Genomic DNA, 15,325 nt, shown 5'->3' on the forward strand with positions numbered 1-15,325 from the left:
AAAATGTAAACACTGAATTTATAGAGCTGTTTGTAGCTTTAATCTCAAGTTGTGTTGTAAAAATCACAATTGAGCAAACAAAACCCAACAAAAAGCACAAGGCAGGATGAAAAATATGTCCATTTTATTTAAATGCTTTCGGGATTACTTTGAAGTCTCTTATGGGACGATAAATGAAAACATGCAATGATTTTGTACGCCGTGCGCTGCAACGAGGCAGAGGTGTGATTTTTCACACCTACGTTCATCTGAACATTTGTTTCCCTTTGAACAGTTCTGAAACGGTATCTGGTCAAATCTGTGCTGCAGACGTGGCCACAGAGTTCAGGGAAAGCCTTATCAATGAATCAGTGGTAGGAGAAGAAGAATTCCTGAAAAAAAACAATAATGCGATGATGAATTGGATTAAACAGATGGAACAACAGCTTGCTAGAAGAATGAGCGGATCAGTGGCATATTCCAGTGTATTGTTTCACTTGTAGAAACGTTTCTAAGCTGGCTGTTTAAGTGGCACACCAACAATTTTATTTTCCCATGAATTTTAGAGGTATTTTTTTAGGGGTACAATTATTATCAACAGAATCAAGTGAAAGCAGAAGAAAATGCAAATCCGTCCACAACAGCATGTAAATTTGATCATGCATTAATCCTGTTGCACTAGCAGAAAACAAAGCTACTGTGCATGCAGTGGGTGAGGGGTAAAGTCTGTCTAAAGAGCTAGCACTGGATATGAGATAATGTTTTACATAATTTGCAAGGGGCAGCAGGCATTATGGGAAGTCTTTGACAGGAACTCACCCAAAGGAAAATGCAAAACAAGCTCTACTGGTAGTCAGGTTCTGACAACTATTCATTGAAGGAAAAAAATATGAGGCACTCAAGGTTGCAAGTAATAAAATTAAATGCATAATCATGTACTTTGAAAAGAATCCTCATAAGCTTTCAACTTTTCCATGTTTTGTGAAGACTTCACCAAAAAGGTGAGGAATAAAATTGTGTAGAAGTTTAAAGCGTTAGTTGTAAAACAATACTGCAAAATTAAAAGGAGCTCTGGGTATACGGCCACACATTGAAAGAAGATGAAACTTTTGCAAATCTACCAGGAGATAGCTGCCCACCTAAACCGACTGGCCAGCCAAGTGGAGTAAATTAGAAAACTAGCCAGCCATAGTATCTCAGAAAAACCTGCAGAGAGTAACAACTCAGGTAGGACACTCTATATAGAAATCTTGGTCATGGACTCCACAGCGGCTGATGTTTTTGAAAGAGTTGCAAGAAGAAAGCCAAGTAGTATTCACAGTTTGCTACGGGCCATTTATGGAACATGGCAAACATATGAAAGAAGGTGATTTTATGGGTAAAGATCTAAATTCTACTTTTTGATCTGCATGAAAAATGCTTGCGCTTGATATCTTCCTGAACACACCATCATCATTGTAAAACATGGTGGTGGTAGCATAATGCTTTGGGGTTGCATTTTTTTTTACTATAAGCACAGAGAGGAAGCAGGTTTATGTGGGATAAATACAACAAAATTCGCACAGCTGTTTTCAGGTTTTTTTTGGGACAAAATTTGAAAACAGTGGACTTCTCTCCTTTCATTTCCTGTTTTTGAACTGGCTTGCTTGTCTGTCATCTAAAATCCTGACACAGTACATTATAGTTTTTGTGGCAATAACAACAAAATGTGGAAAACATTTGGAGGTTATGATCACTTTTGGAAGGCACTGTAAACAATTAAAGTTATGATATTTGTATGCGTTATGTTTTTGCAAAAAGCTATTTGGCCTAATAATAGTGGGGATGATGTTAGCTGCTGAGAACTAATAAACATCTAATCTATTAGTAGTCTTTCATTAACACTTATCAGACAGAAAGTTGATCTTTTTAACCTCACAACGACGCACAATCACATCTACCAGCTGTTTGACTTGGAACGAGCCTTCTTTCAGTGCCCTATTTCACGTACACATACAGGTAAGCATATGGCATAAACGCAACCAACAAGGAGTATGTTTTGCTGTCCCAGCTCTGGATTTCAAAGCTAGATGGGATGATATCTCCGGAGGCAAGGAGTTGTCATTAAAATCATTCAAATGAGCCAACCTGTGCACACAAGGCTTTGCAAAGTGGTCAGCCATTATAATGCCTGCCATCAACCTGTCCAATCGCGCCTATGCAAATGTCCCAGGCTGAAACTTCAATGGGTCTGAGGGCTTCCTGTTTGACCTACTACGAGCAATTTGCATAGCCTCGTTCTCTTGTCTCAATTTGGTTTCAGATAACTATGTGCAGTTTGAAAATATTACCCTCGAGGGAAAGGTAGTATTATGTGAATATGGGGGTTTGTTCAAATTTATAGAGATAGTCACGTGAGTCAATTAAAAACAGGATTAAAAGTTGGTAAAAGTGGGATTTAACTAATTTTGACCTTACATGCTGAACCACTTTATCAGACCCACTTTATTTTATATGTGGGGAATTTTGCATTGCGATCTCACATACCTACTAATAAGGAATTTGAATGCAATAGAAATACCACCTCCTCGAGGCACAGGTGGTAATGCATGCACACACAGGTGTGCATAGGAATTGAAACCTAGAAGTGATTGCATCTAGGCAACAGTGATGCATTACATCATGGATCTGTGATGATAATCATTGGAAATAAAAATCTGAGCCAAACCTTTAGAGAGCAACTGTGGATTAGTAAGCACATTTTATGTCTTTAATTTGTAAGTAATAACTTGGCGTAATAATTTGACTGAGTTTATTACAAGTACAGTGTTTGTTGTTGTGCGTAAAAGTGAGACTTTCTATCCATGGCAACATGTACAAGTGCATGTGTGTACCCCATTGTCAGCCCCCTATTATAATAGTTTATCCTGGGACAATAGACTGTTCTGGGGTGATGGTAATTACAAGTGACCAGGACAATACGGTCGCGTATGGAGGAACTAATACAATGAGAAGACACATTTATACAAATAAAGCATTAAGCCCCCTCCTTCCTGCAATGAATGCTTGAGTAAGGACAGTTTTGGCACATGGAGAATTCAAAAACAACACAAAAATAATCAGAACAAAAAACGAGCCTTGCTCTGGAAAAAAAGAGAGAGAGGAAAAAAATACAAGTTATGCAAGATCATTATTTTCTTACTCATCCTCTTGAGAATAGCTGCAGAAAAACAGGCTGAACTTGCTCCGTTTTGTTATATGGGTCATATGCAATATTTGAGAAAGAAGAACTCAAAAAGAAACTGTAGGAATAGCTCAGGGAACATGAAAGCACCAGAGCTATGAATTACACGAGCAATAAATTTCCACAAATAGTTTTAGTGCTACTGGATTTCTTTAACTTTGTTTGTGTAGGCGGGTTTTGTCGCGGCATGATAAGACAAGGTTTTGTTGCGAGTTTTATCACAGGAAAACATCTGCAACAACACCAGCGGGGGCACTCCGCTGAGCAGGTGGCTGAACGCTGGAAATACTCTCAACTTAATTTTCCTGGAGTGCAAACCTATTCTTGTTGGTCCAAAGACTTCTTTTCCCCTCTTTTTTTCTTTTTTTTTTTTACGGGAAAAGAAGAAGCAAGTAAATTCGCACAAAAAAAGTTTAGCGCTGATGATAAGACAGAGAGCGCCTGAAACAAGGCTGTAGCGTAATGAGCACTTCAGTAACACTTTGTAAATATGAAAATATCTACTTTTCGTGCATTAAAACTACAAGTTAAAACACAAAATGTAACTGCGAAGATATATATAATTTTTATTAGAGCCAAATAAACATTTTAAAACAATAAAATTGTATGTCTTATGCGTATTTAAAGTCAGTCGGAAAATAGTCTGACTGCAAGTGAAGTGTACATCATTGTGAACATGCGCAGTGGAGCGAAAGCGCCGAGGAGCGCCAAATTGACCGGGATGAGAAAGGGAGGGGAGGAGCCCCCCTGCGAGTCCGCAGCAGTTTAAATTAATGTCAGCCTGCCTGATCGCAGTGAGAACAAACACGGGGTAGATAGCGAAAGTACACGCTCGGCGCAACCTGCTGCAAGCCCCTGGCTACACTTTACCATGACTCGGCGGCCGAAAAACAGGTAAAAAGCAGATAAACTATTACGAACTCTCGCTTCTACTCACAATTTTCCTTGTTATGTGCAAGTTGTTCTCCTCCATTTATTGCTGTTATTTCTGTGTGAAACCAGAGCGTTTAAAGCGGCATCTTTTCTACAGCGCTCACATGGCTTTTTTTTTTTTTAAAGCTAAATTATCTGCTTTTTGTGCGACTTATGTGTGAAAGCCTCTGTGTTTTCTTGGCATTTGTTGATGGTGAGGTTGTCGCGCTCGCGCCAATGACAGGTGGTGGTCATCTGGCATGTGCGCTCCTCACTGCTGTCAGTGACACACACACACGCTCGCGAGTTAACGCCACGCTGTGAGCGAGATGGTGCGTGGACACCGGTGGAGCTGCGCTGAATAATCGCCTAATACACTTAATTAAAACAGCCTGCTTGTCAATATGTCATTATTTGAACGGCAGAAGCCCCTTTCGGATCTCATGTTTAATTAAAAGAAAAAGTTTTGAAGTGCAGTCATTGTTAAGCGCCTCACGGTCTGCTGGGCACTGGTCAGCGGTTTTACGAAAACTGTTACTTTCGTTTTTATGTTTTTCTTTCTGTAAATTACATTAGTATCTACATAAGATGGCATTTCTAAACCCGGTTTGATTCAGTTTGCAAGTATTACGCAGCATCTCTGAATGTGTGGAGCGCACTCAGCTATTTTGGAAACTGCGCTTTCACAGCGTCCTCTGCAGTACCTGCGCTACTTTTTTTTCACGTATTACCCTATTCTATTTATAGATAAATCATTTTTCATAAATTGAATTGAATAGTTGTATAGAGTTTTCCCACATATTTATGCTGATTAACGTATGTTACACTTGCATATGGAGAGTTTTTGTTCTGTTTTACAAGGTTCTTTGGTTTAGAATATTAACGTGAAAGCTGCATAGTTTAATTTAAACGGAATTGCAAAGATCGATTTTTTTTTTATCAGCTTTACTCATTCTATTGTGAATTGTCAACTAGCTCTATTATGCAATGCTCTTAAATGACACAGAAGTTTGTATTTATTGCTTCAAACAAAATCATAAACTGTAGTTAATCTTTAGGGTTTATTTGTGTACTTCTCAATAATGTTAATGCTGTATTGACAAGCATTCAGTCACACCTTATACATTATGAAAAAAAAGAAGTGGAACGAGGAAGATAATGCACAATAAATACCCCCCTCTCTCTCTTTCTCTCTCTCTCTCGCGCACACACACACACACACAGTGGGATGTCTGTTCACCTGTTGCTCTTTTCCAAGCACCCTACCTGACTTCCACGTTAACACTGTTCATCAATCTGATTGGCTAACCAGTTCCTTGTGAGTGAGTGAGTGTGTGCGCGCGTGTGTGTGCATGCGTGCAAGATTGTGATGTACAATGCCGCACAGGTCTGAACATGTTGGGGTCACAAAATGATGATCACACATGCCAATCCCAGTATCTGTGGAAACCAAAAACACTGGAACCTGTTCATCCTTCTCCGTTTCTCATTCCCTCCCTTTCTCCCTCCCTCCCTTCAGCTTACTGTTCTTCCCTCTTTCTTTTTTTTTTCTTTCTTTGCTTGTGAGTGTCTTGGCACAAAGCCTGCACCCAAACCTTCAAGAATGACTGGTTCTCTGTTTTTGACACCTGATGAATACAGACTGGGTTTTCCTTTTTCTTTTTATTAACTCTCCAACGTGATGATTAGAGAGAGGCATGTTCATTCTTCCAGTATTTGCCTAATCTAATTTCTTACACGAATGCTTTTTACACTGATTAAACTGGGTTACATTTTTTTTTCTGTGTGTACATTCACAGTGTTTACAGTAGTGAGGAAGATGAGGAGGAGACAGATGTTTACGAACATGACTACGACGGAACTCTTGCCAAAGTAGGGAAACGCCACCTCGGAAAAACGCGCTGGACTCGAGAAGAGGTATGCAAAAAAAAGTTTAAAATTCCTATTTTTAGACAAAACTAGTGTCTGATTATTGCAGTGACAATCATATTTTGCCTTTTATTCAGGATGAGAAGCTGAAGAAACTGGTTGAACTTCACGGATCAGAAGATTGGAAACTAATTGCAAGTCTATTAGCTGTAAGTTATAGATTGGGATGGAGGGCGGTAGAGGGCATGCACAGGTAAAACATTTAAAGAAAAGACGTCTAAATAAGAAGAGTCAGCATAGATCGGCCCTAACCTTGAGTAAAAATAGTATTACAATTACTACAGTGATTTTCACCTAACTGGTTACCAGTTATCAGCAACAAGTGGGGGAGGGGCCATGGTGCTATGTCCTCAATACATCTAAGGAAAATCCGGTCATGCCGACAATCTCCCATTTATCTAATTTTAGGGCTTTAATTGGATAAATTAAAGCTTTTGTTGGGGGAAAAAAAAAAAGAATGATTCTTGACTAATTTTAGTTGAGTGTTGGTAAAACGACATTTTTCTTCAATACTCGGCTTGATTTGATTAACATGTGCAAGTTACCCTATTGCAACAGTAAAATGATGATGGCATTTTCTCTCCAAAATTCCCAGAATCGAACAGATGTGCAGTGCCAACACCGATGGCAGAAGGTTCTCAACCCAGAACTGATTAAGGGGCCCTGGACCAAAGAAGAGGACCAGAGGGTAAGAAAACACAGCATTTTATGAGACGTATTTAGCATTAAGGTCTGTTTGAAGTGAACAGTTTTTTACTCACAGGAAACGCGCTGTAAGAATCAAAAACAATTACTTTATGTTCCTGAGTGATTATAGCAACTACTCTGAAGCAATTCAGCCATCTGCTGTTGCACGTTTAAAAGGTGCTATTACACAACAAATAACTTGGTTGGTCTTAATCGGTGGCATGTATCAAAGGAGTTATATATCCACCCACATGCTGTCAGGGTGATGATTAGCAGACAAGCTAAAGTTCCACTGGAAAATCCCTCACTGCTCAACAGCAGGTGCTCCCAGTCACCCCCACTGGTTAAATAGAAACAATGAATTGTTTACTTTCAAAGAGTTAAAGTAATTTCTCCTTTTTGTGTTTTCTCCCTCCCTCTGCCTATCATATCTTTACCTTTACTTCTCCCTCTGTTCCCTGTGGTTACTCCATCCTTCCCCTTTCCCCATGCCCATCCTCTACTATTGACTTCCTTTTCACGTTGTTCCTCCTCCTCTTGTTGGCTTTGCACTCTTTCTTTTTTTTTTCTCCCTCAAACACCAAAGGTGATCGAGCTGGTCCAGAAGTACGGAGCCAAGCGCTGGTCGGTGATCGCCAAGCACCTGAAGGGACGCATCGGCAAGCAGTGCCGCGAGCGCTGGCACAACCACCTGAACCCAGAGGTCAAGAAGACCTCGTGGACCGAGGAGGAGGACAGAATCATCTACCAAGCCCACGAGAAGCTGGGAAACCGCTGGGCAGAAATCGCCAAGCTGCTTCCTGGCAGGTGAGGCGGAGAACGAAGAAGGCTTTGGGGGAGCGGGAGGAAAAAGAGAAGCTGGATGAATCACGGAGCCCTTGCTGGTTAGCTGCGCAACGCTGCGGTTAGGAGGCCGAAATAGGATACTTGAGAAGGCAACGCAAAATGAGAAATAGGCATTGACTGTAGGGTAGGTTGACTTTTATTGAAACAAATGTGTAGAAAAGAATATCAACAGATAAAGAGAAAGCTCTAAGATTATTGTAATTGCTGTGCTCTGATAACTTTATCAACTACACGCATGGGCTTGTGTGTTTGACTGAGACTTTGCTTATCTGTGTCAGCCCGCATGTGTCTGTGTTGATAATATGTTTGGAGCACAACTCTTTCGGACACGGGTCTCAGTAGGTCATGGGTGTGTTGAATAAAACATCTCTCATTTAATCTGTGTTTTCCTTGCAACCTGCAGGACTGACAACGCCATAAAGAACCACTGGAACTCCACGATGAGGCGAAAGGTTGAACAAGAGGGCTACCTTCAGAACACATCGAAGAACAGCAACTCCTCGCTGTCCATGAGCCACGGCTACATCAAGACCACCAATCACGTCATGAGCTTCCCCCACCACTCACCGAGCCATGCACAGCTGCCTCCTGTGACCTACAACTACATATCTGAAACACACAGAGTGAGTAAACTTAAAATCTTGGAGCAAATATATATCAAACGGCCAAAAAAACAAAAAAAAAAACGAAAGTGACATCCTGAAATAAAATAATAACGTAATGTCTTTCCTTGATTCAACAGCTGCCGTTCCCGATGGCTCTGCATTTAAACATCCTGAACATTCCCCAGCACGGGACTGCTGCTATACAAGTAAGAACTTTAAACAACCTATGATAACAATTTTCATTAATATCTTAAAGCAACATGTCTCATATGGTGGTCATTTTCTCATTAAGTTGCCTGTATAAAATAAAATCTACGATTTTATATAAAGATTAAAAAAAAAATTAAATCTTTGAAATTGTTTGAAGCATCTAAATCTGTAAAAGGTTTGCCTTAATAGCCGAAAAGTGTAACAGTCTTCTTTCAGCCAGTCGACTGGCATTGCCCAGCAACATGGCTGTTCTAGTCTGCGGAGAAAACACAAGTCACGCCAGAACATTTGCAGGCATCTCATTAGAAGCACATAAGGTGTAAAATTCAGCCGTTTTGAAACTTTAACTCCTTTAAACCAGTCCATGTTTATCTGCCAGTCCTCTTGCAGTTTAGTTCAATTTGATTCAATTAATTTCATTTATAAAACCCCTATTTTATGGTCATCTACACTCCAAGACAAACTAGTCAACTTCAATAGTATCAGATATTATAGAACCCAAGTGAATCCAAATTCACAAAATATTCACCTAAATATTTTGTCTCATGTAATCCAATTAAACACAACAATTATACTAGTAAAATTAGGTCATGTTTTTCACATTAAAATAGTGCTATATTACCTAACAGTATAAAAAACTGTTTTAATAATGTGTTTTTGTTGTTCATCTGATTGAAATGTGAAGAAAATAATATCAAATTAACTCCCTGCTGCTGTGTATGTCCCATTAAAAAAAAAAACAACATCTGCAGCACTTCATCTGTGTCTGATGCGTATTTGTCACATTTCCACATAAGCAAAAGACCTGGGAATTTGTAACTTACACATGCCACCAGCGTGTTCGCTTACTATCACTGCAGTCTGAAATATAGGAATGTTCTAATTTGCTCCCCCAATGCCAACTTCTTTCTAGAGACACTATGGTGACGAGGATCCTGAGAAAGAGCAGAGAGTAAAAGAGATCGAACGGCTGCTCATGGCGACGGAGAATGAGCTGAAAATCCAGCCGTCCCTATCAGTAAGTCAAGACGTCTGTCTGGGTGTGAAATTGTGACAGCACGATTTATGCGTGTGTATTTTTGACCCTGTCTTTGAGGACAGTGGTCGGACGTGTGTATTTGCGTGAATAAGGAGGAGGAAACATCTGGGGGGTCTGTTTCTGCAAAAGTGACGAAACAGGACCTTATCACCATTTCTCTACTGTGTGTGTGACCCCTTGTGCAACCTTCTTCTGCTCAACACTTCTGTTGCTTTTTAATTTAAAGTTCCCTTTCTTCTTCTCTTTTTTTCCCCTTATTTGTTAAGCACTTATTCACATTTGATTTCCATGCATTTTTTTATCCCTCAACATCACATTTTATTTATTTATTTTTTTCCACTTCTCCAGATGAATTTGAGTTTTCCGTCTTGGGCCACCCAGAGCTCTTTGACCAGCAGCTCGGATGGTGCTGCCACGTCTTTATCACACTTCCAGACCGCTGCCCCGGCACTGCCTCTTGACCAGAGCTGCCTACCTGAAGAAAGTGCCTCAGCAACACGGGCCAGCAGCACCGCTGGCAGCCATCACAGCAGCCCGACATTCACAAACGCAATCCCCGACTTCATGGAATCCGTCATTGATTCTGTAAGTTTCTGCATCACAATTAAAGAAACATACATGTTCCTGCATAGAACTGTTTCCATAGGAAAGGCAAGGCGTGACAATTTGCTGTGAAGATTTTCTCAGTCTCGGGTCTTGACCCATATTTCACTGCCCTGTTTCCAGAGCCTCCCCTTAAAGGGCGAAGGCGCTACCAGTCGCTTCTTGGATCTGAAAACAGGCAGGGTTATCTGCTCAACTCCAAAGTCCTTTCCAGTCAAAAATCTGCCCTTTTCTCCCACGCAGGTAGTTAAAATAGTTGAAAGCGATCAGAATCCGTCTAATCACCACCCTCCTTCCCACAATAGCACAAATCATTTAGATCTAGTGTTTCTCACCTTGATCCGCCTCCAGTAGTGTCACCACTTTTTTTTTTTTTTCCTTAGCAGTCATTTTTTAATTCAAGTTCCTTCCACCCTCAAGGACAAACTATTTTAAGACTTTGACTAACTCGTTTTCCCTCGTCTGTTTCACAGTTTCTCAGCCAGTCAATGAGTCCAGAACACTCCGATGACAGTCTACGAATGAGCATGGCTGTAGACACCAAACCTCTCGTCGACCACTCTATCAGGCCACAGAAAGAGAATGAAATGTAAGTGCAGTTGAACTTTCATCGTTTTAATGTACAGGTTTGACCACGCGTCTCTTTTCAAGCACCGTTTATGTTTTCCTTCTCAGATTCCGAACTCCAAACATCCGTCGATCGATCCTGGAGTCGAACCCTCGTACACCCACTCCTTTCAGATCAAATTTGGGCCTTCATGGATCTCTCAAACTACAGGTGAGGCAAAATAAAACCAGTGTGTGCGTTGTCACTTTAAGTACTTTCGCACAAGCAGTTTTGAACGAAAAGATTTAATCGACATAGTGGTCTTTTTCTTGTAGAGTCCAACTTTGGAGCAGCAAATGGTTGAGTCTATCAAACAAGAACCGATGGAGTGCGCCATTGACCAGCCTCCACTTAAGAAGATAAAACAAGAGGTACTTTCCACACATCCTGATCACGTACACGCCTACAACAACAGAAAATAAATAAACTAAAGACAAAAGTAGCAGGTTAAGTGTGTATGTTTTGAAAACATGTTAAGAATGTTGTTTTGGTTTTCTCCTGTTGCCTTTAATGCAAATACGTGTAAACAGTTTGCATGGAGTCTGTTTTCTTGCTTGCAAGCATTTGTGATCAGCACATACGTCGGTCGCACTGTTTTGTGGTTGCATGATCATGTGCGCTGTATGACATGGATGTGTTTCGGTGCAAAGGTGGAGTCCCCGTGTGAGAGGAGCCCCTGCATGCAGTGGGAGGGACAAGAACTCAACACACAGCTTTTCTCCCCCAACGCCTCTGCACAGGAAGTACCTGTAAGTCCACATGTGAGTTTACGACACTGAAACCTTGCAACTTTGATTACTCAAATGTTACCTGTAACCTCCATAAGAATTTTCGTACTGATTTTGTTTCTTAACTTTTTGTCAGGATCTACTTACCAGCTCACTACTAAGTGAGGATGGACACAAGCCCTACCATCTTCCTCACAGAGACATGAACAGCCCACTACAGGTATGTAAATTAAGCTCATCTAGTAAATAAATGATACTCTCTTAAATAAAATAGGGAATTTATTATGCACAAAAGCAGTTTCTATACAAACATGAAATAATAAAAATCAAGTCTACGTCACTGGCTGCACTCTGAAAAATTTGTTCTAACATTTTTCCTATTGATTAAGTGGATGAAAACTTAGAACTCCTTGACTTTTAAGTTTCACAAACACATCAGATAATAATATTTACTGAAGTGCTTTTATGAAAATGAAAGATGGGGATAATCCTTTTGTATTTGAGTTGGATAACAGAACTGCTGTCAAAGCAGCCGCAGCATATTTCTTCTTTTATATGTTGAAGCGTTCAGAATAAAATTTAGAATCTATCAAGACCGATGAGAAAAACAAACATTGGCATTGAGGAGAAAAAGCCTGATCGGTGCATCTCTAACATGCAGCCTACAAAGCTATCTTTTTTTTTTTTTAACCTCTGTCTATGCGATGATTTTGTAAATTTGATTATTTGTGACAAAAAAGGGGCATATGAAGTTTTATTAATCAGTCTCTTCTAAACATTTCACAGTTGAACCACAACAGAATAATGTCTGAAAACGAAATTATTCTATTATAACTTTTATAACTTCTGTATGCACACATTTAACTCATTCATAATAAATAATGTAAGCACAAAAAATATGAATACGAGTTCTTATAAAGATACTCACCAGTGCCATTTTTTTCCCTTTTCTTCCACAGCAGCAGCAGCAGCAGCTCAGTCCTTGGGAACCAGCAACCTGTGGGAAAACGGAGGAACACATTCTGGCCTCTGAGCAGAACCACAAGTACATCAACACTTACCCCACGAGGACACTGGTGATGTAGACAATGGAGAGAGGCGCAATACAAATGGGGAGGGGGGGAACAAAAAAAAAACGCTGATCTGGAAACGTCAACACTCCCTGCGCTGGACTCAGCGTCGCAGGTTTTTTAAAATATTTGTTGTGGTACAACAGTTGGGAGAGGCCTTTACGCCATTTGTGTTTTTACACTCAAACTTGTTGGATTTCAACCAACCAAAGACTAAACACGTTTTTTTTTTTTGCCTTTTAAGTAGAATTAGATTTTTTTAATATATGTATATATATAAAATTGTCCATCCTTTTTTGTCTGCTCTATGTTTTTATAACTGTTGTATTATAAATGGGAAAAGGTTTGCGTTGGGCTGTATTATTGGTTACAAATTTTTGATATTAATATAAAGAACAAGTTAATTTATTTGTTTGTTTGTTCCTGTTTGTTTTTTTTTTTTGTCCCGGATTATGACTATGTAATTGTTTTACAATCCACCAATTGAGCAGTGTTGTAATTTTAAGTATTTAAGCCCTGTTAGCATTATCATATATCCAAAAGGCATAATAAGAATTTCCGAACTGACCTCTGAATTTTACTCTTGAAATTATTTCACGTTTTTCTAACGGGTATGTGGGTCTGCTGAAAATTTCAAGTGTTTGGTCACATAAACGCTTAAGAACCGTTACGTCTGTTCTTATACAATGGTTCAAATCTGGCCAGCTGTAGTATTACCACATTGCGATCTTTATTTCACCAGGAAATACGTTTTCATTTCAAATTACGATGCATTTCTGGCTTTTAAATTAGGACAAATGTATGAACAAATGAATATGTTTATGGAAAGAGGTTAAGAGAGACTACACTATGCATTTCAAAATCTGAAATGAGCTTCACCGAGTAAGAGTAAAAACCAAGCTGCTCTTGACTTTCTGTAAAACAGAAGAATTAAACACTGATGTTTTTATATCCTACTACAAACAAAAGCCCTCTTGAAACTTTTGTATCAGTTCAAAAGAAAACTTTTGATAGTTTTGTATTGTTTTTTTGTAAAGTGTACTTCATCAGCATTTTGTTTTCTTTCAGAGATTCAAGGTAGCCCTTGTCAAACACTTAAACAGACGTTTTTTTTTTATACTTATGCCTTTTTTGATACTAGCTTTGGACTTTTTTATGAAAGCATTTATAGATGCCAAGTTTTCATGTTTTTATACTTTTGTATACCGCCAAGCAAATAAAGTGTGCTGTTTTTATTAAATATTTGTGTTATCGAGTGTTATTTGTTTGAAGTTATGCATTAGTGCTTAAGATAAAAATAAACAATTCAACATATTTCCCAACATATTTCCATATGTTGGGAAATATTGTAAAAGTCCCGTAATTGTCTAAAGTAAATGAATGATTCCTGATCTTGTGTTTCCAAAGTGCGACCTGATCTGTAGTATTCAAATTTCTGCCAGCTTTGTAGTATTCAAATACCTTCTCCACCCTTTCCCCTCATACGGTCTTGTCAATACAAAGGTTTGTTGTCATAAAACTGTGTAGTGCATATCATAAAACTTTTCTTCCTTCTACTGTTCACTAAAAGTTTGGACCGTTTATCAAGCAGAAAATAGGCAAATATTCTCAACCGTTGCCTTTTTTTTTTAAAGAAAAAAAAATGAGGATAAGAGGACACCGCGTGTGTATGCAAAAGCAGATGTTTAGCATATTCTCATCTCCCTCACGTAGAGGCCGCCAACACGTGCGGCCATGACCAGAAGAAATGCGAAAAAGTATAAAACACACACGCTCAAACCTATGAGCTCCACATTCAGTCTCTTGAGGGGACTGTCCTTCCTGTGAGGGCTAGCAACCTAAGGGGCCCTGACTCAGTCCAGTAGCTATATTTACACCCCCTCCCCTCCGCGCTCCCTCCAGCCATCTGCACACCCACCTCGCCCTGATCCACCACACTGCCCTCAAATATAGATTCCTATCTCGAGTTGAACTCTCGGAGGGACACATAAACAGAAATGACATTCATGAAGACGGACACTTGTGGCAGGAACTGTACGTGATATTTAAGGAAGGCACCAGACAAAATTGTTTTATCATGAGTGTAATAACCATTGTTGACATTTATCTGTCATTCAGAATTGAACTTACTGTAACAACAGCGCAAACGGACAGCGACAAAAAAAATACGCTATATCTTCCAAAAGTGTTACCGTTTGACTCTTTCCAAATCTTGTCACATTACAACAAAACTTACTTACAGTAATATCAAATATCAAAAATACATGGTAAGAGCTCATCCATACCCTAAGAAGCGTACTAGGATAATATACAAAATGTTCAAACTATACTTTTGCATATCTGTGCAAAGACAAGATTATGACCAAGAATATGTAAACCTGTGCAAATAACAGCAGGGGTGTAAACATTATTAGGTTAGTTGGGAGCTGTGATGGTTATGCCGGGTTCCAGATACTGGGAGGAACAACCTATAATGATGCCATTTTGTGTATTTAGGATGTAGCAGTCAGCCACTTCAGAGCCTCCAGTTATACAGCGGTATCAAAGATGGGGTGGAAAATATGGTCCTTTTTTTTTTCTTCCTCTTTTGTTAAAGTTCTACCTTCTCCCACTACTTCCACTGAGTTGAAGGAACATAAATACTATGACGGAGCCGGCTTTCCCTATGAAGTCATCTAACTGTTTACTTTGTTGATAAGCTCCTGCTCCAGCAGACAACACCACAAAGACGACTGATTCCATCACAGAGTCCCCTTTGCACTCATGAGACCTCAATCATTGTTCAATTTTGTAAGTTTCTTTCAAGTCAACACCTTCAAGAACTACTTTTTACTGAAATTACAGCTGCAAAACCTTTGCAGCCAAAGCTTCTGCCTGCTTTGGTCGT

General features: G+C 39.5%; 1 protein-coding gene across 3 annotated transcripts; it reads left to right on the top strand.

Annotated features, from left to right (window-relative positions):
• The first annotated feature begins 3,950 nt into the window (after positions 1-3,950).
• myb (v-myb avian myeloblastosis viral oncogene homolog) lies at positions 3,951-13,678 on the top strand. Of its 3 annotated transcripts, none has more exons than XM_008397968.2 (15): positions 3,951-4,096; positions 5,914-6,031; positions 6,121-6,192; positions 6,639-6,731; positions 7,317-7,537; positions 7,980-8,199; positions 8,319-8,387; positions 9,305-9,409; positions 9,779-10,015; positions 10,507-10,622; positions 10,709-10,811; positions 10,916-11,011; positions 11,291-11,389; positions 11,505-11,588; positions 12,328-13,678. In XM_008397968.2, exons 1-15 carry the CDS (start codon positions 4,074-4,076, stop codon positions 12,451-12,453), a joined length of 1,782 nt encoding a protein of 593 aa, XP_008396190.1. In that variant the 5' UTR covers positions 3,951-4,073; the 3' UTR covers positions 12,454-13,678. The 3 variants fall into 3 exon arrangements, with proteins under 3 accessions (XP_008396190.1, XP_008396189.1, XP_017157547.1); XM_008397967.2 differs by having other exon boundaries at positions 3,952-4,096; positions 11,291-11,401; XM_017302058.1 differs by having other exon boundaries at positions 3,952-4,096; positions 11,291-11,401; positions 12,331-13,678.
• Positions 13,679-15,325: the final 1,647 nt, after the last annotated feature.

The sequence above is a fragment of the Poecilia reticulata genome, linkage group LG21 (genome assembly GCF_000633615.1).
Source record: "Poecilia reticulata strain Guanapo linkage group LG21, Guppy_female_1.0+MT, whole genome shotgun sequence".
NCBI classification, from domain to species: Eukaryota; Metazoa; Chordata; class Actinopteri; order Cyprinodontiformes; family Poeciliidae; genus Poecilia; species Poecilia reticulata.